Below are 26,697 nucleotides of genomic sequence, written 5' to 3' on the forward strand. Positions count from 1 at the left end.
CTGAAATAACACGTTTCCATGTGATGCTTTAATACATTTCTGATTCTCAACTTTGCTCCCATGGGTTTCAAATTAGAATTCCAATATAGTCTTAATTTTTTTTTTACTTCGCTACAATCAATCGGGCCTTTCGGAAGCTTTTGGAGGACCCAGGTTACGTAGGTTCTGCAGGGCCTCTCTGTTTTACGGCAGCATACACACCTCGTTCAAATTGAAAAATGTAATTGGGCACATTTTAAGGCAGCTGCAGCAGATGACACAACCTTACCATCTACTCTCGGCCATTCCTCCTTGTCACTGGGCTACCACTCGTGTGAAAAACGTACAGAGCGCCGGGAATAGACTGCACATTTGACGAGCAAGCAAAGGGAAGAAGCCGCGCGCACACACCTAATGGTCCCTCTCCTTCCTCCGCATACTGCATCACTGATAGGCGCAGTACCGTCCTGCTCAATCAAAGAATAGAGCGCCAATCAAGGAATAGAGCGTGTCTCCTCGTCGTTGCGCGACAAACAAAAGCATGGCAGGAGACACAGTAGTGTGTCGCGACAGAGTTTGGAAAACTCTGCTCTAGATGACTTATCTGCCAGGCCATTAATGCAAATTCTTTCCCTGTCCTTCAAAATTCTTCAGGACAGGTTCTGACAGTGAGGGCAGGTCTTCGGATCATGATCTTCAGGTGGGCAAAGAATACAGACTCCATGAGAGTCTGTTTAGGCCTTTCTACCACAAGAAGGGCAAGAGTCAAAAAGAGATGGCATTTTCAAATGATAAAAATGCCCAAACCTGTCAAAAAAAAGACAGCCTCTCGCTTCTACAGATGAAAAACGTCAAAGTAAGGAATAAAAGTTGTCAAAAGTGAAAAGATTTTCTGAAGAAATCAGAAAAGAGTGGAGCTGTGTTGCCAGGATCCTTCCAGAAGGAGCCGGAAAGAACAACTGCCCTAACTGTCATCCCTGAGGGATGATGGGAAGCTGGGGGTCATGAGTGCCTTAAAGGCACGGTATCAGTTTATTGCTATACAGCTACAGGTTAACTTTTCAGTCTTTTTAGACTGTATTTGCAATACAGCCTGGGAGCTTTCTATGCTTTTAGTGTTTTATGAGAATTTCTACTGCTTTCTAAGCATTAAAACAGTTTATAAACAAACTTTGTTGTTGTTTGTCATGTTTCAAATGCATGTTATTCATGTATGGTGGAAATTCTTTACAGCATGATTCAGCTCCGGTGTTTATTAGGCTGCAAATATATATGGCACATATGATATAGTGTTTCCGGGGTCCCGCGCATGGGTGGGAATATTCTAATGCTTACGACTATTGATGAGGATCCCCTGGAAGAGAATGTAGTTGTATCCGAACTCTCAAAGTTGTCCATATGTACATTTAAATCTCCCAGGACCAGAAAATGCTTAAATCTCTGAGCTAATAATGCAATAGAAGTAGCTATATTCCTCAGAAAAGCAGTGGAAACCCAGACATTCTGTCCCCTCTATTTCCTCCAGAGGAATTATCCTAACCTGGATGTTGGTGCGGTCCCTTCTAAATATGGAATAGCACAGGGGAATTACCATTGCAAGTGTGGGATTGGACGTCTCTGTAAGCCATGTTTTGGGCAGAAATAACACATCTAACTTTAACTCTAATATCAGATCAAATACGCGTTGGGTGTTTTTGTTTAACGAGCCTACATTAAGTAGGAAGGCTTGAATACGGTTTGCCTGCCAGTGCGCCCCCGTGTTATGATATTAGTTTCCTTTAGTTTTGGAATACGATCCTTCTCACCTATTAAGCCTGTCCCAGAGGTCCAATTGCATATCAAGGGGTCATAGTCCTCCCTCAGTAGAATGCGAATGCAACGATCCAGACAGGCATATGCCTTTTTAGGTCTTCACTGTTGCAGATAATGCGCTTACCATAAAAAAAATAGGCCAGCGAGCAGCCACTCTCGCCCCTTCCGCCTCCGGGACGCCGACGGGCGCAGGCGGGCTTGCCTTCGGCGCGCCGCTGGCGTGCCCACTGCGCTCGTCCGTTGCGCGCTCTGAAACACATCTGCTTTTATAGGGCCGGGCCACTAGAGCAGAAACCTTTCAGACCGAAGTGATGCTAATCTCTCTCCACACAAATTAACAAGTCGCGGTGGACCGGAGAGAATAGCAAATGTAGGTAAGAGAAACAGATGGAATATGCTACTTACCAGTATGCATCTGTCCTTGGCATGTAGGGCTGCTGACATTCATATCTGTGCATAGATCGCCGCCTAGTGTTGGGTCCGGATGATTGCACATGGTTGTCCTGGAAGAGTCTTCGAAGTATCACGAGATGGGCAGCTCCTCCCCTGGACTACAGTGCGCATGGGCATCCTCTCCATCCTCAGATTGTTTTTGCCATTGTGGCAGAGATGGAGTGTAATACAGTAAGTGATGACCATGCCTGAGAATGATTCTGAGTGCTACAGCTGCGACAGGCACCGGGGAGGAGGGCGGGCGATATGAATGTCAGCAGCCCTACATGCCAAGAACAGATGCATACTGGTAAGTAGCATATTCCGTTTGAGGCATTTGGGCTGCTGAATTCATATCTGTGCATAGAATAAATAGCAGTTACCTCCTTAGCGGGGGTTGCCTGTGCCAGCTGCAGCAGTCTGAAAAAGGGTTTTGATAACAGCCTGTCCTACAGCAGCTTGCTGTTTGGAGTGTACATCTACGCAGTAGTGTTTGGTAAATGTATGTATGGTAGTCCATGTGGCTGCTCTACATATATCCTCTAGGGGAATGTTATCTAGGAAAGCCATGGATGCCCCTAACTTGCGTGTGGAATGCGCTCTTGGGGGAACTGTTAATGTGCGTTTAGCTTTTTGATAACAGATTTGAATGCACTTAACGATCCATCTCGCTATACCTGATTTGGAAATGGGGTTGCCTTTGTGTTGTGGAGAGAAGGTGACAAACAGCTGCTTGGTCTTTCTGAAAACTTTTGTCCTGTCGATGTAATACAGGAGAGCTCTTTTAACATCTAAGGTGTGCAGTGCTCGCTCTGCCACAGAATCTGGATTGGGGAAGAAAACTGGCAGTTCAATGTTTTGATTAATGTGGAACTGCGACACCACTTTAGGCATAAATCTAGGGTTGGTTCGTAGCACTACCCTATCAGCATGAATTTGTATGAAAGGCTCTTGAATAGTTAGGGCTTGAAGCTCACTAATTCTCCGTAGCGATGTGATGGCTACCAGAAAGGCCACTTTCTATGTGAGAAACTATTTCACAAGAGTGAAGGGGTTCAAAGGGTGGTCCCATTAGTCTGGTGAGAACTACGTTTAGATTCCAGACAGGTGAAGGAGGGTGCCTGGGAGGGATCACTCTTTTGAGTCCTTCCAGAAAGGCTTTAATGGCAGGCACCCTGAAAAGGGAGGCCAGGTGTATCCTGATGGAACTATATGCCAGATTGCATCTGTAGAGATGCAACAAATAGCATATGATGTTCTGCGTGGACGCATCCAGCGGATCAATGTCATTATTGGAACAGTAAATGACAAACCGTTTCCATTTGGCCACATAACATGCCCTAGTTGTAGGTCGCCTTACCTCCTTGATGATGTTCATACAGTCAGGGGGTAGGTTGAGGTAGCCAAACTATGACCTCAGGAGCCATATCGCAAGGCGCATCGATTGCGGATCTGGGTGCTGAATGTCTCCATGGCTCGGAGTGAGGAAACTGGGCGTGAGGCGCAGCCTTTCGTGGGGCACCACTGAAAGTTCTAGGAACGTGGTGTACCAGGCCTGCCGTGCCCACGTTGGAGCAACCAGGATGAGCGTCATGGAGTGTTGTTGCAGTTTGCGTGCCACTAGCGGTATGAGTGGTGCTGGAGGAAAAGCGTACGCAAATCTGCCTGACCAGTTCATCCATATCGCATTGACCGGAGACTGCGGGTGTGGGAACCTGGCGGCGAATGTTTGGCATTTTGCGTTTTCCTGTGTGGCGAATAGGTCAATCTCTGGATGACCCCACTGCTGGAAATATGGTTGGAGCACTGAGGGGAGTATGTCCCACTCGTGCATCTGATGGCTGTGCCTGCTGAGCAGGTCGCCATCTGGTTGTCTTTGCCTGGGAGATGTTCTGCCATGAGGAACATGTTCCTCTGGATCGCGCACTTCCACATGCTCTGGGCAAGATGAGATAGCTGCAGAGAGTGTGCCTCCCTGCTTCTGGATGTAATACATTGCAGTCATGTTGTCCGTCCGGATCAGCACGACTTTGTTGCACAGGTGCAATTTGAATGCCTTCATCGCCATCAGCTCCAACAGATTGATATGCATCTTTTGCTGCTGCGTCGTCCATAGTCCCTGCACGGTATAATGGAGGACATGCGCTCCCCAGCCCTGGAGAGATGCGTCCGTTGTCAGCACTATTTGTGGAACAGGCTCTTGGAACGGTCGTCCCCTGCAAAGTTTTTGTGTGTTCCACCAATGCAGAGAGTTGTATGCACGACCGGTTACCAACACTAGGTCTTTCAGATGCCCATGAGCCTGGTTCCACTGTCGTGCCAAGCACTCCGGAAGCGGACGCATGTGTAGCCTCGCGTGCTGGACTATGAAGATGCAGGAGGACATCATACCGATCAGCTGCATGAATACCTGCGCTGGGAGCGAGTGCTGGGGCCTGAATTTCTGGATTAGCAACTGCATGCTGTTGACTCTGGCAGAGTTTGGCTGCGCTGTTGCTGTTGGGAGTGTTTAATGTTGCACATAGGTACTGTTATACATGAGCGGGCTGAAGGTGCGACTTTGGGTAATTCAATGACAATCCTAGACTTTGTAGGAGGTGAATTGAGCGTGACATGTGGCTGGCACACTGCTGGGCTGACTTTGCTTGGACAAGCCAGTCGTCCAGGTAGGGATAGACATGGATGTGTTGTCTCCGAAGGTGCGCAGCCACAGTCGCTAAGCACTTGGTGAACACCCTGGGGGCAGTGGTGACCCCGAAAGGCAGGACCTTGAACTGGTAATGCTGGTTGTTGACGGTGAACCTGAGATACCTCCTGTGAACTGGGTGGAAGGGAATGTGGAAATATGAATCTTTTAGATCTAGGGTTGCCAGGAAGTCTCCCTGACTGAGCAATGGTAGGACTTGCTGTAAAGTCAACATATGAAAATGTTACAAGACGTACTGGTTATGGGGTCCGAGGTCTAGAATGGGCCGCAGGGAACCGTCCTTTTTTGGGATTAAGAAGTACAGAGAGTACACCCCTGTACCTTGCTGTTCTAAAGGCACGAGTTCTATTGCCCCTTTTTGCAGCATGGAGAGTACTTCTTGCTGCAATAAGTGCATGTGCTCTGCAGACATAGGACGGTGCCTTGGGGGTATGTTGGGGGGAGTGGAGGTTAGCTCCAGACAATAGCCGTATTGGATAAGTTGTCTCACCCACCTGTCTGTGGTGATGCCTTCCCAAACCGGCAGGAACTGCTGGAGTCTTCCCCCGACCGGTGTTAAGTGGTCTGGGGCAGTGACAAGGCGTCACTGTTTGTTGGGGGCGGAGGATCTGGCACTGTTATTTCCACGTCCTCTGCCTTTGGTGCGGTTTCCACGATATCCACCCCTGTTATTTTTGTTATAGGTGGTCTGCGTGCTCCCCTTGTTGTACTGGGCTTGCTGTAATGCCTGACCTCTAGAAGCTCCCCTGTTACCGGAGCGACGAAAGGAACTGCCCCTGAACTGCTGTGACTGCAGAGCCCCCATGGATTTAGCTGTCTGTGTCTTTCTTAATTTTCTCAAGGGTAGTGTCTACATCAGGGCCAAAGAGAAAGTCAGGGTTAACAGGCTGATTGAGCAAAGTTGTTTGGATTTCTGGTTTGAAACCAGAGATGCAGAGCCAGGCATGACGTCTTAGCATTACGCTAGTGTTGATGGCTCTAGCTGCTGTGCCTACTGTATCGAGTGCACACTTGATGGATGCATTTGAAATCAACTTTCCTTCCTGTATCAGCATTTCTGCTTCCTCTTTGTAAGCATCAGGCAGGTGTTGCATCAGTTGTTCTAGCGTGTCGTAGTGAGCCCTATCATATCTGGCTAATAGGGCCTGTGTATTTGAGATCCTCCAAATATTAGCCGCTTGAGCTGCCACCCGTTTACCAGAAGCCTCAAAGATTTTGGATTCTTTGTCCGGAGGAGCATCACCACTCGTCTGAGAGTTTGCTCTCTTGCGAGCATTAGCCACTACTATGGAGTCCAATGGGAGTTGGCCCTTGATGTACATAGGGTCCACAGGCGCAGGCCTATACTCTTTCAATCCTTGGGTTTATAACCCTTGCCCTTGTGGGTTCCTAGAAAATGTCAGTAGCATATTTGAGGACACCCTTTAGCATAGGCAGTGTTTTTACCGATCTTTGAGGTGGAGAAAGTATCGAAGAGAAAGTCCTCCTCCACTGGCTCTGCGTGCATGTCAACATCATGGTTGAGGGCTGCTCTTTCAATTAAGGCATTAAAAGCCACTGTGTCTTCAGTAGGCGATGTTTTGACACTATAAGACTGAGTGTCGGGCGTAGTGTGGGGATCATCAGGGTCAGTCCAGTGTTGAGACTCCCCTTGATCAGCGTCAGTATTGTAAATGAATCCCATATGACTACAATCATCTCCCACTTCCTAGTCACTGCGTGTGGGAGAATCGGCACCATGTTGTGTATAGGACTGAACATGTTCAAAGAGAACAGGTGAGGTTGCAGAGTCCTTTTTCTTTTTGAGGGGGATTTTATATGACTCCTAAGGATGTTCTGGTGCGATGTTCCTTTTGTGAATGGTGAGTCTGCCAGAATCTGAGTCGATGTAGAGCTTCGACTGATTGTCATACGAGGGTGCCTGGAACATTACCTCGTCCGGAATGGACAGATTTAGAAGGTCCCGATACCTTTTTGGAGGGTTCAGCGCTCCTTTGTGGCTCGAGCAGTTTGGGTCGAGGGGTCGGGGCAGTCCGTATTTCATTGGCGGTGGAGGCACCGGAGACGAACCGGCCGCCTTAGGGATCGATGTAGTCTTCGATCCGATTGGCTTCGATGCATCACCAGCATGCTTGCGGCCTTGCGTCGACTCGAGCTGATGGTGCGCAGCAGGCACGGTCTTGGTTTCCGACGCGACATGCTCCTTCGGGTCAGGTTTGGTCTTCGACTCGAGAGCCTTAGAGTCTTTGAGGCTGCAAGCGTCGGTTCGACAGTCTTTTTAGAGACCTTTGGCAGTGTCGCCATGTTTGGACGTAGACGGCGTCAGGCTGACGTGCTTGACAGTCGAGACTGGCTTAGACGCCCCGCTCTTGGGGTCGGCGGCGTCTTGTGGCCCCAAAGGGTTGATAACGTTAGTAGACTTGACTGGAGCCGAGGAGCTCGAGGGCGTCGATCAGAGGACTGCTTTCACCAGTTTCGGTTTAGTTTTTGCCTCTGTTGGTTTCGGTTTTTGTAGATCGACCGATGGCTCGGTAGACGTATTCTTAGCCAGGCCTTGACGCGGGGCTATAGAATGTAACTTAGGATCTCGGCTAAGGCCTTCCGGCGATGCCTCGATCTGAGCCTTAGAGAGTACAGTGTCAATATTAGGCCCCACGATTGTGGGTGGGCCTTGCTCATCACTCGAGTCGTCATAGACGGCTCCGATGGCCTCTGCGTCGTCTACTACCTTGACGACGTCTTCTTCATGGACGTAGTCTTCATCGTCGTCCATACCGAAGGTAGAATCTCGCTCCGACTCGGGGTCTGACTGCTGGTCAGGAACCTAATCGACGCCTTCATCGTCATCGGCTTCGAAGATGTTGTCTGGGCCAGGCGTCGCCTTTGCGCCACTGTCGTGCGTCGAACTCGAAGCGTCTTCTTCGACCGGAACTTTGAACACGCCATACAGCTGGCCTCGTCGTGGTCTGGGAACAAACATTTATTGCACACTGGGTGCACATCAATGTGAGGGTACTTACGGGGCATCTCTTGAACAGGCTCCGTTCCATGGTCGTCGAAGTTGGGGCCTGGTGTCGAAAAGGCAAACGTCTTTCGAAGAACTGGATGAAGTATAGGCACCGAACGAGACAATACCGATGCCCCGAAGGCCTTTTGGCCTTGAGCTAAGAGTTTTATGTCGATTCCGAACTGGAGTCAAGAAAGTACATCTGAACCCAATGGCGGGAAAAAACAATGAGGATGGAGAGGATGCCCATGCCCACTGTAGTCCAGGGGAGGAGCCACCTATCTCGTGATACTTCGAAGACTCTTCCAGGACAACAATGTGCAATCATCTGGATCCAACACTAGGCGGCGATCTATGCACAGATATGAATTCAGCAGCCCACATGCCTCGAACATACAATTGCCGATACTGACAGTGCAAGATTCGAAAGGGCGCCTGCTGACAGCGAACATGTGAGCCAATTACATCTTTCTGTCGTCCGACTGACATCATACTCAATGTTGGTCAGGAATTACTACTTCCTCTGAAGGCTTCTCTCCTTGGATCTGCCTCTAGGAGGGTCCTTGAAGAGGGAGGAGGGTGCTCTGGTGGAAGAAGCTCTCTCCTGCTGCTGTCCTTTAAGTCCATGCAGCCTATTCTTATCCCTGTCTTAAGGTTCTTCTGGAGAGTTTCTGACAGTGCTTGTATGAATATGGAGAATGACACTCAGGAAGAATATAAATAAAGACACTTTATAGATAGGTTTCTATTTACTTTTTACCACAGGAACAGTGAACTTCACAGAAAATGAAGGCATTATGATAGGTAATTAAATCCTTTCCTGTCAGAAAAAAAAGTAAGAAAACTCAAAATTATTAAAAAAACGTTAAGTGAAATACTCATAATCTGCTTTTGGAAAGATTTTTAGCCATAAAAGGCAGTGCTCGTTGCTTCTGGACTCCAATTTAGGAACCGGGAAAATTAACTGAGTTGTCACCTGTGTGGCGTAATGTGATGCTGGGTGTTCTGCGTGGTTCTTAAAAGGAACAGTACCAGTTTTGTTCTCCAAGCTTTCCCTTGCAGTCTAATGACTAATTCTGTCCTTCGTTCCCTTTTCATTTTTCCTTTAAAAAAAAAAAAGTTGGTGAAAGATTTTCCATTGTCACTGTAGTAAGTGCCCCTTTTTGACATGGGCACCTCCACTTTGCCTGGTATCTGATGCAATTTTGACAGAAGTGCACTGGGTTCCTGCTATCCAGGTGGAGAAATGCCTTCAGTGCAAGACGAATCGCCCGCAGCTCCAAAAGGTTGTTATGGAGCCGGGACTCCGCCGGAGACCAGTGGCCTCTGATCTCCGTCTCTCCCATGTGGCCTCCCCAGCCCTGGAGGGACGCATCAGTCACAACTAAGTGCTCCGGGTGGGGTAGGGAGAGGGAGCTGCCACTGACCCATTTGCGGTCCGTGAGCCACCACTGCAGCTGTTTTGCAATGCCCTCCTAGATCAGGACATGGTAGGACAAGTTGCCCGGATGCTGGGCCCACTGAAACTTCAGGTCCCACTGTAGAGCCCGCATCCGCCACTGGGTGTGATGCACCAGAAGGATGCAGGAGGCCATCAGCCCCAGAAGCCACAGCGTCAACCTGACCGAGGCCCGTGATAAAGGCTGAAAGATCGGGATCAGAGCCTGAATATCCCGAACCCGCTGTTCGGGTGGATAAACCCGAAACTGCGCCGAGTCCAGAACCGCTCCAATGAAGGAGCTTCTGAGAGGGAAACAGGTGTGACTTCGGCACGTTGATGGAGAACCCCAGCAGATGCAGGAGATCGGCCGTAGTCTGGAGGTGGCAGACGACTGTCTGGGGCGAGCCCACCTTCAACAACCAGTCGTCGAGGTAGGGGAAGACTGAAACCCCTAACCTGCGCAGACAGGCTGCGACCAACGGCATCACTTTGGTGAACACCTGTGGGGCGCTGGTAAGGCCGAAGGGGAGCACGGTAAATTGAAAGTGCTCGTGGCCTACCTTGAACCTGAGGTAACGCCGGTGGGCCGGCAGGACGGGGGATGTGAAAATAGGCGTCCTGCAAGTCCAACGGTACCATCCAGTCTCCTGGGTCCAGGGCAGCTAAGACCTGAGCCAGAGTCAGCATCTTGAACTTCTCCTTCCGGAGGAAGCCGTTGACATTCCGTAGGTCCAAGATAGGGCGTAGGCCCCCTTTGCCCTTCTTGGGTACAAGAAAGTAGTGGGAGTAACAACCACACCCTACTTCTGGCCCAGGAAAGTGCTCGATGGCCCCCTTGGCCAAGAGGGCCGTGACTTCCTCTTGCAGAAGTTGCAAGTGATCCCCCGACACGGTGGAATTGCGGTGGCATGGCTGGAGGGGTCGAAGGGGAGGGAGTAGCCCCTTCGGATGATTTGCAGCACCCACGTACCCGACGTGACGGTGTGCCAGTGGAAGAGGTGATGGCGAACCCTGCCCCCCACTGGCGTCACATGGGCCTGAAAGCACGGACTAGGAGGCTTTTGAGGCAGGTGCTGCGGGGGAAGGTGTGGACTGGCCGCGTCGTTGTCCCCGACCGCCGCCACGGCGGTTTCCACGGCTGCCACCGAGCTGTTGGACATTCTGCAGCACGTGTGGGGGCGCAACTTCCTTGGCCATGAAAGGAGCGAAAGGCACCCGTTTGCTGGCGAGGGGCCGAGAGGCCCAAGGACTTGGCCGTAGCCCTGGAGTCCTTAAATCGCTCAAGCGCATGATCTGCCTTGTCGCCAAAGAGGCGACGGCCATCCAACGGCATGTCCAGCAGAGTGGCTTGGACATCGGCCGAAAAGTTGGCGGACCTCAACCAGGCGTGGGTCGAACCGCCACTGTCGTTGCCATCGCCCTGCCCAGTGAGTCTGTGGTAACTAGCCCACACCGGATGGAATACCGCGTTGCAAGGGTGTGGGTATAGCGGCCCAAGAGGCATGCCAAAACTGAGGGACGAGAACACCTTCCCGAACTGTTCGTACCTCTTGGATTCCCGATCGGGCGGAGCCGTCGGGAATGCGGCCTGGGAAGTTGAGGCCTGGATGACCAGGCTCTCGGGGGTAGGGTGGGTGGACAAAAAGCAAGGGTCGCCCGGGGCCGGGCGGTAGCGTCTGGCCACGTTCCTATCCACAGGTGGACCTGTGGCGGGCTTCGACCAAGTGCCCACAAGAACGTCACACAAGGCCTCATTAAACTGCAGCAGAGGCTCACTGGAGCTTGCCTGCGGTTTAAGGACCTCTGTGAGGAGGTTAGTCCTCGCGGCCGCGACAGGGAGTTCAAGGTTTAGGGCCTTGGCTGCCCGTGTCAACACTACACTATAAGCTGCCCCCTCCTACATAGCCACGATGGGAGGGGAGACAAATCCAGTGTCTGGTTAAGTGTCAATGCCACTGGCCTCCCCAAGCTCATATGTCCAGTCCTGTGGTGACTGGCACTCCCGTGCCAGAGGGTCCTCAGACCCCTCTTAATCACCCTCGTCACCCATCTCCTGTAGCACAGGTTCAACAGATGGGTCCTGTTCATGGAAATAGAAATCTTCAAAAGCAGTCTGCGCTCCGGCGCCAGAACCGGACCGGGGGTAGGATTGGGGACAGCGCCCATAGCAGGCACCGGGGGCGACACCCGTAGGGCCGGCGTCGGCGAGGTATTGAGGTCGGCAGGCGTCGGCGAGGTCTTGAGGTCGACCGGCGACGACCCGTATCCGGAAGCAGATCCAAAGAGGGCCTGCGGCGCTTAGACCGAAGTCGCTGGCGGCGCCGGGACCGAAGCACCCGACTGCGTCGGAGCCGAAGCGCCCGACCCGCTAGGCCCTCCAGCCGGGGCCTTTGGGCCCGAAGGCGCCACGGGACCCGGCTGAGGAGGGAGGGACCCCTTGGCTATGACATACCGCTCGACCTCCTCAGGCGTCGCGTCTTGCTCAGGGACCCGAAGGTGTGGGGCAGACTGCAACAGCAGTGACTGTCACCCGAACCCCTAGCAGCATCATGCGAGCGTCGGGGTGGGTCGGAGAAACGAAGATGCCTCTCCGACCTCTTATGCCTCTTACCAGAGGACTTGGATCCAGACGACCGATGTCCACTCCCAGAGCTGCGAGGGCTCCGACCCTGCGACCTGTCCCTCGACCTCCCGTGGGACCGGGACCGAGACCTGAAGCGGCGCGGGGCAGACTACCTGAGCTCCAGTCGCTTGTGAGAACACTCTCAACGTCAGGTCCCGGCAGTCGGAGCAGGTGCGGTCGTCGTAGTCTAGGCCTAAACACTTGAGGCACCGGCGATGGGGGGGGGGGGGGTTGGTCGGTAACCGACATTAGTCGGTCGCACCGGGAACAGGGTTTAAACCCGGGCTTCCCTACCGGCACCGTAGGAGTCGAAGACTCGAGCAAAGAAATGATAAAAAAGTTTAGTCAAAAAAGACTAAGGGGTAGAGCTTCTCCGGATCTGCGCTAGCTGGCGCGGAAAAAAGAAGAACTGACGTCAGCGCGCATGGGCGGCGTCTAAGTACTCCGACGACGTCATTCCAGCGCTAACGACGCAGACAACGGACGCGGAGCCGGACGACGCCTGCCGGCGCGCAGGGGTATTGGTACGCAAAATTTTCCAGATCCACTCCGACGCCTGGGGATATTCTAAGGTAAGGAATCTATCACTAACGTGTCTCTTTCAGATCAATATATACACAAATATACACAATTTCGGATTGAAAGAAGAAAGAAAACCGGAAAAGCTAAAGGCAAGACATTTCCTTGCGACAATCATCATAACAAAGCAAATGACAATGAAATACCAGAATGTCATGCCCATAAATCTTTTCGGTATACGTAGGCTGTCAACTGTCGCAGCTCAATCTCCACGCATGGAGGTAGAGGCTGGGCAGTTTCGGGTGGAAGACCGTCCCCTGCTGCTGCGACAGAAGATCCTCCCGAAGAGGCAGTCGGATCGATCATCATGCTGAGTAGCTCGGGATACCAGTACATTCGTGTCCAGTCCAGAGCCACCAGAATGAATTGGGCCCGGTCGCGCCAAATCTTCAGCACTCTGGGCAGAAGTGGTATAGGCGGAAAAGAGTACAATAGACCCCAACTCCACTCACGACGAAAAGCCAGTGCTGCCTTGGAAATTCCAACGCACAGAACTGACGACATTGTGCGTTCTCTTCGGTGGCGAATAGATCTAACCAAGGCTCTCCCCACTGCCGAAAGAGACCTTGCGCCACATCAGAGTTCAGACGCCATTCGCGATCCATCATGCACCGGCGGCAGAGTTTGTCCTCCCTGGCGTTCAAAGAACCAGTCAGGTGTTGAATCATCAAGGTAATGCCTTGATGTTCCAGCCATGTCCAGAGGCGCAGCGCCTCCTGACATAGGGTCCAGGACCCCACCCCGCCCTGTTTGATGCAATACCACATGGCGGTGGTGTTTTCCATGAACACCTACACCACACTTCTCCAGACAGAGGGAAGGAATGCCTTCAGTGCAAGCTGTATCGCCCGAAGTTCCAAAAGATTGATATGGAGCCGGGACTCCGACCGAGACCAGAGGCCTCTGATCTCCACCTCTCCTAAGTGGCCTCCCCATCCCCGTCACCACTGCGTGCTCCGGTTAGGGAAGGGAGAGGGGCCTGCCAATGACCCAATCGGAATTCCTGAGCCACCACTGCAATTGTCGTACAGTGCCCTCCGAGATCTGGACGTGATCGGAACTTCAGGTCCCACTGCAGAGCCCGCATGTGCCATCTGGCATGTTGCACTAGCAGGAGGCCATCAGGCCCAGGAGCAGGAGGGTCATCATGACTGAAACCCAGGATAGAGGCCGAAAGATCGGAATCATAGCCTGAATATCCAGGACTCGCTGCTCGAGAGGATAAACCCGAAACTGCGTCGAATCCAGAATCGCTCCGATGAAAGGGGCCTTGGAGAGGGACTCAGGTGCAACTTTAGCACGTTGATGGAGAACCCCAGCAAATGCAGTTCGGTCGTAGTCTGAAAGTGGGTGACAACTGCTTGAGGGGAGCCCGCCTTCAACAACCAGTAGTCGAGGTAGGGGTAGACTGACACCCTTGATCTGCGCACGTGTGCTGCGACCATCGCCATCACTTTCGTGAACACCTGAGGGGCGCCGGTAAGGCCAAAGGGGAGCATGGCAAACTGAAAATGCTCCTGGACTACCGTGAACCGCAGGTAACGCCGGTGGGCCGGCAGAACGGGGATGTGAAAATATGCGTCCTGCAAGTCCAACACTACCATTAAGTCTCCAGGGTCGAGGGCAGCCAAGACCTGAGCCAACATCTTGAACTTCTCCTTCCGGAGGAAGCGGTTGAAGTTCCTGAGGTCCAAGATGGGGCACAAGCCCCCTTTGTCCTTCTTGGGTTCCAGAAAGTAGTGGGAACAACCACGCCCTACTTCCGCCCCCCCATGGCCAAGAGGGCCATAACTTCCTGCTGGAGAAGCAAAACGTGATCCCAGACATGCGGTGGAACTGAGGTGGCATGGTCGGGGGGGGGGGGGTAAGACTTGAAGGGGAGGGAGTACCCCCTCCAGACGAGTTGCAGCACCCACTTGTTGGTAGTGACAGAATGCCAACGGGGAAGGTGATGCCGAATCCTGCCACCCACTGGCGTGGGGTGCGTCCCGAAGCTCATACTAGGAAGGCTTTGAGGGAGATGTCGCGGGCGCAGGTGGACTGTCCCTTACGCTGGCCCCCGGAGCCGCCACAGCGGCCTTCACGCCCACGTGGAGTTAGGTTCTGCGCAGGCTTTTGACTGAATGAGCAGGCAGGGGCGCCCGTCCATAGCCACGAAAGACTAAAGGAATGAAAAGTAGATGTGGCCGGGCATGTGGCAAGGACTTGGCTGTAGCTGGAGAGTCCTTAAAACGCTCAGCCTTATCACCAAACATGCGAGTGCCATCAAAGGGCATGTCCATGAGCGAGCTCTGGACGTCCAGGGAGAACGCAGTAGATCTCAACCAGGCGTGGCGACAAGCGCCACAGTCGTGGAAATTGCCCTACCGTGGCAATCCGCGATGTCTAAGCCACAACAAACTGCAAATTTAGAAGAGTACTTACCCTCGGCCACAGCCTGAGACAGAACAGCCTGGATGTCTTCAGGGCACTGAGGTAACACCTGAGCAACGGTATCCCACACTGCATGGGAAAAGCAGCCCAATAGACATGCGGTGTTCACCGACCGGAGCCCCAAGCTGGCCGAGGAGAACACCGCTTGCTGAACTGCTCCAACCTCTTAGAGCCCTTATCCTGCAGAGCCTTGGGAAAGGCACTCTGGTACATCAAAGCTTGAATGACCAGACCCGGGTGTAGAATGAGTGGTCAAAAAAAGCAAGGTCACCCGGTGCCGGGCGATGCCTGGCGACGTTCTTATCCACCGGAGCCCCTGTGGCCAGCTGTGACCAAGTGCCCAGTAAGATGTCTGTAAGGGCGTCGTTAAATGGCAGCAGAGGCTCTGACGAAGTGGGCGCCGAGTGAAGAGATTAGAGTTCAGGGCCACTGTAGGGAGATCAAGGTTAAGGACCTCAGCCACCCGACAGAGCACCACCGTGTACGAGGCACCTTCCTCCATAGTGGGCAGGGAAGAAGCAAACCATGGGCCAGAGGAGACGTCAAGGCCGCCGGCCTCCTCCAAGTCCTCCGCCCAATCCTGCTCAGAGTCACAATGACGAGCAAGAGTATCCTCGGACCCCTCCCAATCGTCCTCTACCTCCGCTGTATGTGGCGCAGACTGCGGCACAGGGACCGGAGAGGGAACAACCTGCGCTGGGAACGGCGCCGGCCGGGGCTGAACGGCCCGTGTCCCAAATAGGATCCCAGGTGGAGACAATACCGTTCGGGAACCGGGGCAGAGGCGGAACCAACGGCATCCACTGCGGCAGAGCCAAGGGTGGTGCTGGGGTCGGAGTCTGCAGAGTGGGGCCTCGTGGCGCCGAAGCAAGCGGCACAGGATCGTGCAGCGCCCGAGTTGACGGCCCAGCCGATCCAGACACGGGATTGTAGGACCTAAAGGCGCACCGGAGGGAGCCCGAGGCCCAAACAGGCGGTCCATGGCAGCAAGAAACTCTTGCACCTGTGCGGAAGTCGCCAACGACCCCAGGTAAGGCGGGTAGGCCGCAGGACTCCCAGGCCCCGAGGGAGCCGCAGGGGAGGAAACCCCCGTTCCCCTCGTCCGCATCCAGGGACCGACAGAGGGACATCAAAGAGCGACAACGCTTCTTCGACTTCTTTTTGTGTCGTCTCTTACCCGAATCAGAGGGTGAAGACTTGGAGCCAGAGTAGCGATGATGGAGGCCTCGCAAGCGTTCCCTGGTATGGCCCCTGGACCAGGAGTGGTGCTGGGACGAGTGCCGAAACTCAAACAACTTCCGGCGTTGCTCCCTCAAGGCCTTAGAGTCAATGGCCAGTCAGTCCAAACAGGACCGTGAGTAGTGATCGCGCTCCAGGCAGTAGAGACAGGTATCATTGGGGTCCTCCACTGACATATTGCGACGGCAGGCCCAGCAGGACTTAAAACCAGGCATCCCTACGTGCACCAGAGAAGAACTACAAGAGACAAAAGTCCCCAAAAATGTAGACAAAAAGTGATTAAGGTACGTGCCTTAAACGGATCTGCGCTTACTGGTGCAAAAAAAGAGCACCGACGTCAGTGCTCATGGGTGGCACCCAAGTAGTCTCAGTCACGTCATCTCGGCACATACGACCCCAGCGACAGACGCAAAGCCGCACAACGCCACCAAATGACGCGCAGAGGTACTGCTAGCAAAAACTTTCCGGATCCAGTCTGACGCCTAGGGATATTCTAAGGTAAGGAATCTATCACTAACGTGTCTCTTTCAGATAGATATTCATAAAAATCAAATAAAAAATAAAAAAAAAAAGAAAGACTGGCGCAGGACATTTGGTTGGCGTGGAGAACTGTACGGCATAAAATCTCTTTAGCAGCCAAAATAAGAAGTTAGCAATTGTCTGGGAGATCATTTACCGTATCTTCACACTGCCTGAAGCAACAGGAAATTTACTTTCTGGCCTCATGAGAAGGCAAGCAAACTAGTCGAAAATACAGGGGGTTAAGCCTGGGCCTAAACAGCTGCCCTCTTTGTTTTTTTAAATTCTGCACGTTCTCAAATCTGATCCAATGACTATGCACCCCAACCATAGAACCTGGCAAAATAATGAAAGGCAACAGATTAATCCGAACATATGCTGTAAGTGACCACAAAGGGAGCATTTTCCTTGTGAATTTGTACCATTTGTAATCAGTACAGTGAGAAAAATAGGAATCCAAAATACGAGGCGCACTTACTGTCGTATAAACTGAACTGCGTCCTCATACTTCATACCACACTCAATGAGAGCTAGAGCCACCAGCACTGGTGCCCTGAAAAGGGGGAAAGAAGAGCAAAAAATTAACAACCAACATAACTAGAAAAGTGGCTAAATTCTGGGCAGCAAAATAATTCTCAAAACACATTTAATAATAATCTCTTATGGGCAAATCTATGAATTTGTTAAAACAAAATATCTCTATGTAGTTCTCCTATAACATTAAATTATGGCAACAAAAAAAAGAGGAATATGAAAATAGGAATCCTGAAGACCTTCCTAGAGACAAGGTTTCTCTGATGTAACGGAGCCATCCAAAAGGAAAGTGTCAATACTTGACTGAAATGTTGATTCAGATGATATACCCATTATGCATGCCATCTAGCACCCTTTTTAGGTCTCGGCTAGAAACACGCGAAGCGCGTTCTCGCCAGAGAACTATAGATGCCGGCTCAGCCGACAACGATTGGAATGTGGCTACAAGACCTGGCCACGCGCGCTGCATTCTCTATGGCGATTCAGAAAAGGGGGTGGTGATGAACAGAGTGTCTGAATTAAGCAGACCACTGTTACCCAGTCCAAAGATCCGGGCTTGATCCATCACCGTCATTTAGCTCACTGGACCATCCCAGCTCAGAACCTGGCTACATGCAAATTAGTCTGTCCCTGGCCCAGTGCATCATGGGAAAAGGGCAGACCAGACTACCAAGCCAATTCTTCACTGGAAAGGAGACAAGCTTCCGGGGACCGGTTTCTGGCATTTCAGCCGTCGTCGGCCCGGCTTGCTTGAATCCTGATGGTGCAGTGAGCAAGGGACTCATGTCTGAGTATACCCTGCCACACCTATAGTGGCCAAAAACGATTCTGAAAAGGGGGTGGTGATGAACAGTGTCTGAATTAAGCAGATCACTCTTACCCAGTCCAAAGATCCGGGCTTGATCCATCACCGTTATTTAGCTCACTGCACCATGTGAAGCCTGGAGGTTTGTGAACAGTAAGCGAATGTAAATTTTGTACACGTTGCCACCTTCAGCTACAACTAACAGCTTGCAAATCATCTTCATACAGCAATACAGACTTTGCTAAAATTGTCATGCAACACATTGTCATATGCAATGACAATAACTCAAACTTTAATTAATAAAATATCAAAGGATCTTCCTCAATAGCGATTCATAAAGGATCTAGGTCAGCACCTTTTTACTGTTCTGAGTCCGTCATTTTATTAGTGTACACGTCTTTCTATTGTATCAATGCAGTAAATCAGTAAAATTGTACCTCGAGTCTCAAAGAAGCTGTCATATCGTCTTTTCCAAGCTGAAGAAATATCTTCAAGCGAGGTAAGGGGATATTTTCAGTATGCCATTCCTTTCCACAGAAACGGTACCATGATTGACAACTTCAGACCTCCTGTAAGTCCCTAGTAAACAGTACCATGGTAACAAGGGCCTTGTGACTGAAGAGGGTCCCCTCACCAAGGTCATGCAAACTGCCATTGCAGCCTGCATGCCTTGATGCAGAGAAAAATAAATATCGACATACTGCCTGTGTGCCATGACGAGCAGCACTGCCTAAGGTATAGGCAAGTCACCCCTCTACCAGTCCTTGCAAACCCAAAGGCAAAGTGCACTATATCTCAGATGTGGGCATACCTAAATGAGTACCTTCAATATTTAAGTCTATTCTTAATATTGTAAGTGCCAGTGAAGCCATAGAGAGCACATGGGCCGGAAACGCAACAACTCTGGTTCCCCAGCCGCATGATGGCTTTACTGAACCCAGGAGAGTTTGGCATCAGTGTGAATTTATTGAGAGGAGTGGTTTAGTACCAGTGCGGGATTTATTGAAACCTACCCATAATGCACCTCAGAGTTGGCCCCTGATAACCTGCCAATCATGGTGTGACCTTAGACATGATTTAGGCAGTCTGCCACCACCAGACATGTTTCTGGGCCCCTGGGTGGAGAGCCCCTGCTCTGCTCAGAGGCCAGTAACAAAGATCATCATTGGCGGAGGTGCCACACCGCCTCCAAAGTTTCAACAAGGGGCTAATGTTCCTATGAAGGATAGAGAGGAAGGCACAATCTCTCAAAGGGTGGAGAGTGCCTGCATCAGAGTACTAGATGTTATTTTAATTTTAAAAGTTTTGTATAACGCAAACTTAACCCAAGCTGGTGTCAGAGCGTTTTACATACGGGTTGGGGAAGACCTAGGAAGATAGCTGTAGGACAAAAGAAGGAAAAATATACAACAGGAAAACTAAAAGCAATATACAACAGGAGCAGAATGACAGTGGCGAGCGACATGGGCCGTAACAAATGTCAGGTAGTAGTTAAAACAGCTAATCAAGATCGGAGTCAGGCAGAGAAAAACTTCGAGCTCAGCGAATTGTTTATTAGGAGGGGCCTAACTTCCCTTTTGAACGGAAATGTTGAGGGAAACCAGTCTTGTTTCTGCGAGTAGTTCCAGATTCTCGGGGCAATGCCAGAGAAAGAAAGATTGTAGGTTTTCAGTTTTTTTTTAATTTCTTCGGCATAAGTAGCTGTGTCCTAGTGCTCCTTGAGGGCCGGTTGCAGCCAGAGAGTTTGAGCTTGTTTTTCAGGTAAAATGGGGTATTGAAGTGAAGCGCTCTGTGGGTCATGGATGCAATTTTGAAGTGGATCCTTGCCTCAAATGGAAGCCAGTTGAGTGATTTCAGGTCTGGAGAGATGTGGTTGGTTTTCTTGGAACCAATGAGGAGTCTGGTCGCCGCATAAGAGAAGCTCTGAGGGGGCTATGCTGAGTTTTGGCAGTCTGCATGGAGTAGCACTGCAGAGTCTAGAGAGGACTGGTGCTTGCACCGCCGATTTGAAATCATCCTGGGGAAGGTGGGGTTGGGTTTTCTTAGAATGCTCAGCTGGAAGTTTCCTCCTTTGGTAGATGCTCTGATGGGACATGTCAAGGTTCTTATCAAACACCTTTCCCTGTGATTTCGTGGAGTCAATGATGTGTGGTTTGCAGTTGAGAGCCGTGAGGTTACTTAGATATTTCACAACAGTGAAGGTTTGCTTAGTGGGTGAGATGAGGAGGAATTCAGTCTTCAGAGCATTTAGTTTGAGGTGGTTAATGGGTAGTCAATTTAGGGTTTTTAGTAGGGTTCAGTTGAGTGTCTTCAGAGGAGGATTTTTTCATGTAAAGTTGGGTGTCATCCGCATACATGTAATATTGTATGTTGGATGTTTTGAGGATTGCAGTCAGTGGTTCAATAACAGGTTAAAGAGCTTGGGGGAGAGTGAGGATCCTTGAGGGACACCCAGAGTGCAGGGGCAGGAGTTGGATAGAGTTTGACACTCTGAGTTCTGTTGTTGAGAAAAGAGGCAAATCATTTAAGGACCGTGCCAGAGAGCCCAATCCAGGATTCCAAGAGCTTAAATAGATTGTCATGTCAAATGCAGAGGAGAGATCAAGTAGTATTAGTAGGCAGGTTACATTCTGGTCTAGCAGAGTGACGGCCGTTTCAGTGCTGTGGCCCAGGCGGAAAACTTATTGGAATTGGTCGAGAAGTTGGAACTGCTCAATGTGTTTGCGCAATTGCTCATGTACACATTTCTCCAGGAGTTTTGAAAGGGTAGGGAGGTTTGTGATTGGTCGGTAATTATTCAGGTCTTCAGGGTCCGCAGTGAGTTTTTTTAGAATAGTAACACAAGGCCAGTCTGCAGGCAGCTGGGGATTTCACCTTGAAGAAGGGAGGAATTGATGATCTTGGTCCAGCGCAGGACTAGTGATCCAATCATTTCTTTGACGAAATTAGGGGGAAGGGGGTTATTAAAGTGATTAGAATGTTTCAGAGTCGAGAGTATGTGAAGGACGGCAGTGTTATTGAGGGGTGAGAATTGACTCCAGGAGGCATTGTTTTTGGGGAGACAGGGCAGCGTGGGAGGGGCGTGGGCAAAGAGGAGTCAGGAGAGGGTGTGAGTTAGATTAGAGCCTTACTGATTAACAAGTTACTTACCTTCGGCAACGATATATCTGTAAAAGACAGATTATAGATTACTTACCTGCAGAATTACCAGAGGAGTCAAACTGGATCCGGAGAATTTTTTCGTCCGCAGTACCCCTGTACGTAAAAAGGTGGCATTGGTTGACTCCGCGTTAGTCGTTGGCATTGTGGTCGCTGGGTTGACGTTGCGGTAGCTACTTGGACACAGCCCTCGCGCGCTGACTTCAGAAGCGCAGAGCCATGCAAGACACTGACCACTGGTGCACAAAACTAGTGTCATGAAACGGATTTCCTGACCCTAGTTCACAGAACAGGGAGGATGGTTGGAGCGGTAAGGAATCTATAACTAATCTATGTCTGTTACAGATTGATACCAAAGGTAATTAACTTGTTCATCTGAAAAAATTAGTTAAAAGATTCCTTACCTGTAGAATAGATACCCAAGCAATACCAACCCCGAAAGTGGGTCTGCGAACCAAGTTCACATCAGAAAGTCTTGGAGAACAGCCTAAGAAGCCGTCTCTCCAGACTTGGCTGTCCAGGAAGTAGTGGTTTGTGAACGTGTGCAGAGATGCCTACATAGCTGCCTGACAGATGTCATTGAAGGGGAACTGCTCTTCCCAAAGCAGTGGTAGACGCAGTCGCCCTGGTGAAATGGGAGCGCAGCCCCACTGGAGATTGCTCCTTTGCCTAAGAGTAGCAAGCTTTAATGCACAAAACGACCCATCTAGAGATGTTCCGCTTGTGCATGGCGTAAACTATTTGGCACCCATGTAGCCAACGAAGAGCTGGTGTGAGAAGTGTGGCTCAATGATTAGAGCGGCAGACCCGGATGCAGAAGTCTAGCCCGTGACCAGGGTTCAATTCCCCGCCTCGGCGGGTCTTGGGCTCAAAATTCCACAGACCTGCTAATTCTCGCCTCGGTGCCTATTCCAATCATGGAGTCCCACTCTGCAACTCTGGGCAATAGCTTGCTTAATCTCCACAACGGCCCCCACAACGCTAAGGGTGCCTGGCCTCCACCTTGGGGGTGCCCAGGAGTGGACGCCTCACAGGGAAAGCCAGGATGGGTTCCACAGCGGTATTTGTACAAGCGCCTTGAGAACCTTGCGGGTGAGTAGTGCGCTATACAAGTATCAATTTACAATTTTACATCTACCCAGAATAACGTGCTGCGATCCAAATAAAATGAAAGCGCACGTTTTGGATCCAAACGGTGGCGTCTCTCTTCCTCATTAGAAGGATGCGGAAAGGTAGGCAAAGTGATGGTTTGACCAATGTGGAAAGAAGTAACCACTTTGGGAAGAAAGGAGGGTCAAGTTCGAATGACAACCTTGTCCGGATGAACCGCCAGAACAGGAGGTTTTGAAGAAAGAGCCTGAAGCTCACTCACCCTGCGAGCAGAGGTGATGACACTTTGCATTGACTTGCTCATGAGGAGCTGGAGTTCTTTTTCCTTGGGACCTGCTCTGCCGCTCGCCGGACCCGCTGCGCGGGTACCTCGTCACGGATCTTAGGAGTCTGCATCGGACCTGGGGCAGAGACTTTGTGGTTGGTAGAGGCAAAGGTTGGACTACCAGCAGGGCTGCGAGCGGTGCCGCAGGGACTCCATCTCCCAGGAGTCCCTGCACATTCAAATCAGCAGCACCTGGCCCGCTCTCCCTGTTGCCACGCCCCCTGACCACGGAGAAGTAAAAAGCCCTGTGTTCTCCATCATCGTGGGACGCCACTTTGCATTGACTTGCTCACGAGGAGCTGTTTAGGTCGAGCTGATGTGGCATTCATGCGAAGCATGAATGCATCAGCTCGACAACTTATGTTGCCGGTATTTAGGAGAGTGGACAGCTACCAGACGCGCGCTTTGACGAGGTCGGATCTCACCTCGGGAGCGAGCGTCTGATAGCTGCGCATGCGCGGTGCAAAGCCCTTGCTCACACACAGACACAGGCAGCCCCCACCCCTCTGCATGCACGCACACACACACACGCACACACACACAGGCGCGCGCATGCACACGCAGGCATACGGCACACATACAGGCACACATACAGGCACACTATCCCCTACCTCGCATTCTCTCTCAATCACACACAGTCACGCATGCTCACACACAGTCACGCATGCGCACACACATTCCTTCGCGCGCACACACACACACACACACCCCCCCCCCCCACCCCCACCCCCCCCAGGCATACACACAGGCACGCACGCACTTCACATCAGCCCTGGGCCCCACTCACCGACTGCGCTCTTCCGGCGGGGCTCCTCACGGCGCGGCGCGTGTCATCCTCTAAATCGGGGCTCCCTCAGGTCAGAGGAGCCCCGCAACAGGCGCCACACTCCTCCTCCCCGGCCCCCTCCTGGGGACCCGGGCTACCCCGGATGGCAGGGCGCTCCATGCGCCGGCAGCTCGCGGACCTCGGGAGGCGGGACTTCCGGTCGGCCGCGAGCGGATTGGCCGGCCGGGCAAGAGCTTCCGGGTCGCCGCAAGATCAGCTTTCAGCGGCGCCGGCACACGGAGCTCGCTTCTCCAGGCTCGGACTGCCCCTGTGACTTGGATTTTGCCCACCAGGACCGTCCGAGGGAAGGCGGTCAGGACTCGCACAGCACGGCCGAAGCCGGGGGCAATGGGGGCAACACGGGGCTGGCTGATCCCCGCTCTAGACACGCTGTGCCTGGCGGGGGCCACTCAGGAGCTGCTCTCACGCCTCAGCGTCCAGTACGGTAAGCTGGCTGCTCTCTGCCAGTGTTTGTATTAATGAGCGGGTTGAGGGAAGGTTAGGGGTAGCACTATGAGAAGTAGTGACGTCCGAAGCCGGGGTGCTATCCCACGAGGCCTTTCATGCACTTACCTTCTGTACACACTATTTTCCCTCCTGTTCTTCGTCCGAATCCATTATTAGCCTGTCCGTTGTGTACAGTTGTCTGTGTTCGGCACTGTATAGTTGGTTTTACTACTACTGATTTGAGGGAATAGTTCTACTGGGTAATGTACCAGGTGCGTCACTGGGAGACCTGCTCTCATCCTGGCATCCCCCAGTGAATGCTGTGTTAGTTTTTCCCAGCTCCTAGTGTGCCATGAGGATGGCCTCGCAGCGCTGTTGGGAGTGTTCCGGTGCATCACACCCTGGTCTGGAGGGTGCGATCACAGCTTAAGTCTGATTCCGGGTTGTGTAACTTGAAGCATCAGTGATTGAGGCGTGGTCCACGTGCAGTGTCCTGTCTTCATGAATCGGTCACGCGTGTGCTGTAGCAGGCAGCAGCATTTCATGTGTGTGATCCAGGCGCTAGTTGAAGCGTGGTGTCCTGTTGAGGATGTACGCTAGCGATTCACCATGCTAACTCCCGGGTGTATTATGGCTGTTGACCTTTAGTGTATTATTGTGATATTGGTGTGTGTTATTCTGTTGTGGTATGCTGATTACTTCATCTGCCTGCCTCTCGGCTCTTCCATGCACGTAATCAGGGGCTCTGAGTTCTGTAGCTACCATGAATTCAATATTTGCATAATAATAACTACGTATGGGATCTGAAAGTCCCTCTTTTACTGTAGGCTGCTTATTTATCTGTTTTCCCTTTCACATGAGTACTCTGGTGTATACTTTCTGCCCTTGTGCCCCCCTGCCTTCTCTCACTGCCGCTTACTCAACGGTCTCTAGGGGAGGGACTGCCTGAATGAACTCTGCCTTCCTGGTAAACACTCGCTGCATTTTAAACGCCGTCCCTGCCAGCCTGGAGGCTTCTGTTTGCTCACAGCCCCAGGGGAGGCGGGCCCCGCTTCTAGTCACTCCCACATCGAAGGGGAAATATTTGGCCACAGGCGCTGTTACCGTGCCAGGCTGAGGGCTGCAGCGAGCCCTTTAACCATGGGATTCAATGCGTAACTAACCTAGGCCCTGCCACTATCCAAGGCGAGCACCCATGGTTTGTGACTAGAAGAAAAACGTACTTAGATGGACACTCTAAGCACATGCCCTCACGCGATCACCTAACAAATACAGAAGGACACCAGCTAACTCCATGCCACCTGGACAACTCTTGGGGTTTCCACCTACAAACAATTGTAATGTCTAACTTCGGTGCAGTTTGATTAATTGAAGTGGATTCGGACTACAACTCCCAGAAGGCACTAGGTTGTTGATGCAAGATCTGCTCTGTGGTATCTGAGATGGATGGAGCAAATGTAAATGTAGAATACCATAGAACTAACTTAACTCCATTTCTGTGCCAGTCTTAGAGACACATACACCACCTGCCGGCCACCCATTGCAAAACCCAGCTGAATGCACAGCAGCAAACCTTAGATCCTGGGACAGCTTGATGCCTGCATAAGATCCTTCCTCCAACTTCTTGTCAAATCTCGGTCCCACACTTGCTGAACAAATGCGTAGCTAACCAGGTGCCAAATCACCTAACCATTGCAACCTCACCTCTGTGGCACCCAATATGTTGGTATCTCCTCTCTCAAGGAGTGAAAGGATTGGGTGTAGGTAACCAGCAGATTTGGCATGTCCCGCTACTACACCTAGAAATCCATTGAACGTTAATGGTAGAGCTGGATAATGTTTAATACCTCTTCAAAAGTGTCTGCCGGGTGGCAGCCTCTACTAGGAAGAAAGTGCATCCCTTGTGAGGGTGGCTCTGTGTGGTGTGTGTGTGTGTGTGTGTGTGGATGTGTGTGTGTGGATGTGTGTGTGTGGATGTGTGTGTGTGGATATGCGGGTGTGTGCGTGTGTGCGGGTGTGTGTGTGTGTGCGGGTGTGTGTGTGTGCGGGTGTGTGTGTGTGTGCGGGTGTGTGTGTGTCTGTTTGTGTGTGTGTGGCTCTGTGTGTGTGTGGGTGCAAATGCAATAGGTTTTGTTTATTGTGTTGTAGGCTAATTTGTAGCTCTTTACTACACGTACTCCCGTTCACCCCTAACTCACTTCCTCCCTTCACTGGCCTGGCCCTTCCACTCTACGTTGTGCGCTGGTGCTATTCACAGCCAGGCGTCGCTGTACACAAACGCTCTGCGGGTTTCAAGCCCCTGCCAACCAATAAATTACTTTATATAGTGTGCGTTCTGTTACTGCACAAGCACCCACCATAAGCCTAGCCACAGTGCTAACATGATAATCTTCTATCACAACATTACCGCACTAGGTAGCATGCTACAATTTTTAATAGGCTTTTACGCTTTTAATTTTGCCGTTAGCAAAATACTTTTACCCTACTTACTTTCCACGGTCCGCACACATGCCTCCCAGCACTTGTTAATCATGACTTTACATCTCACACACCTAAAATAACTCATCACAAATGACAGTATTACCAGATACTCTTTTCACAGAGTTACCATCGACCAAATAGCACTTGGGGAAATTGCAATTACTTTTATTTAAGTAATTATTAAAAACAATTAAAAGCCATTGTTATTTGTAATATCACTACATCTAAGTCACGTAAAT

At 51.2% G+C, this 26,697-nt stretch overlaps 1 protein-coding gene across 5 annotated transcripts in view; it reads right to left on the reverse strand.

The window, feature by feature from the left end:
* The window catches only part of PTP4A2 (protein tyrosine phosphatase 4A2), a 259,598-nt gene that overhangs the window by 51,804 nt on the left and 181,097 nt on the right, over positions 1 to 26,697 (reverse strand). For all 5 annotated transcript variants that reach the window (XM_086955650.1, XM_086955653.1, XM_086955652.1 and 2 more), the window contains one exon: positions 17,250 to 17,324. In XM_086955650.1, coding sequence (XP_086811776.1) covers positions 17,250 to 17,324 — 75 coding nt within the window. The remainder of the gene's footprint in view (positions 1 to 17,249; positions 17,325 to 26,697) is intronic.

The sequence above is a fragment of the Lissotriton vulgaris genome, chromosome 2_1 (assembly GCF_964263255.1).
Source record: "Lissotriton vulgaris chromosome 2_1, aLisVul1.2, whole genome shotgun sequence".
Lineage (NCBI taxonomy): Eukaryota > Metazoa > Chordata > Amphibia > Caudata > Salamandridae > Lissotriton > Lissotriton vulgaris.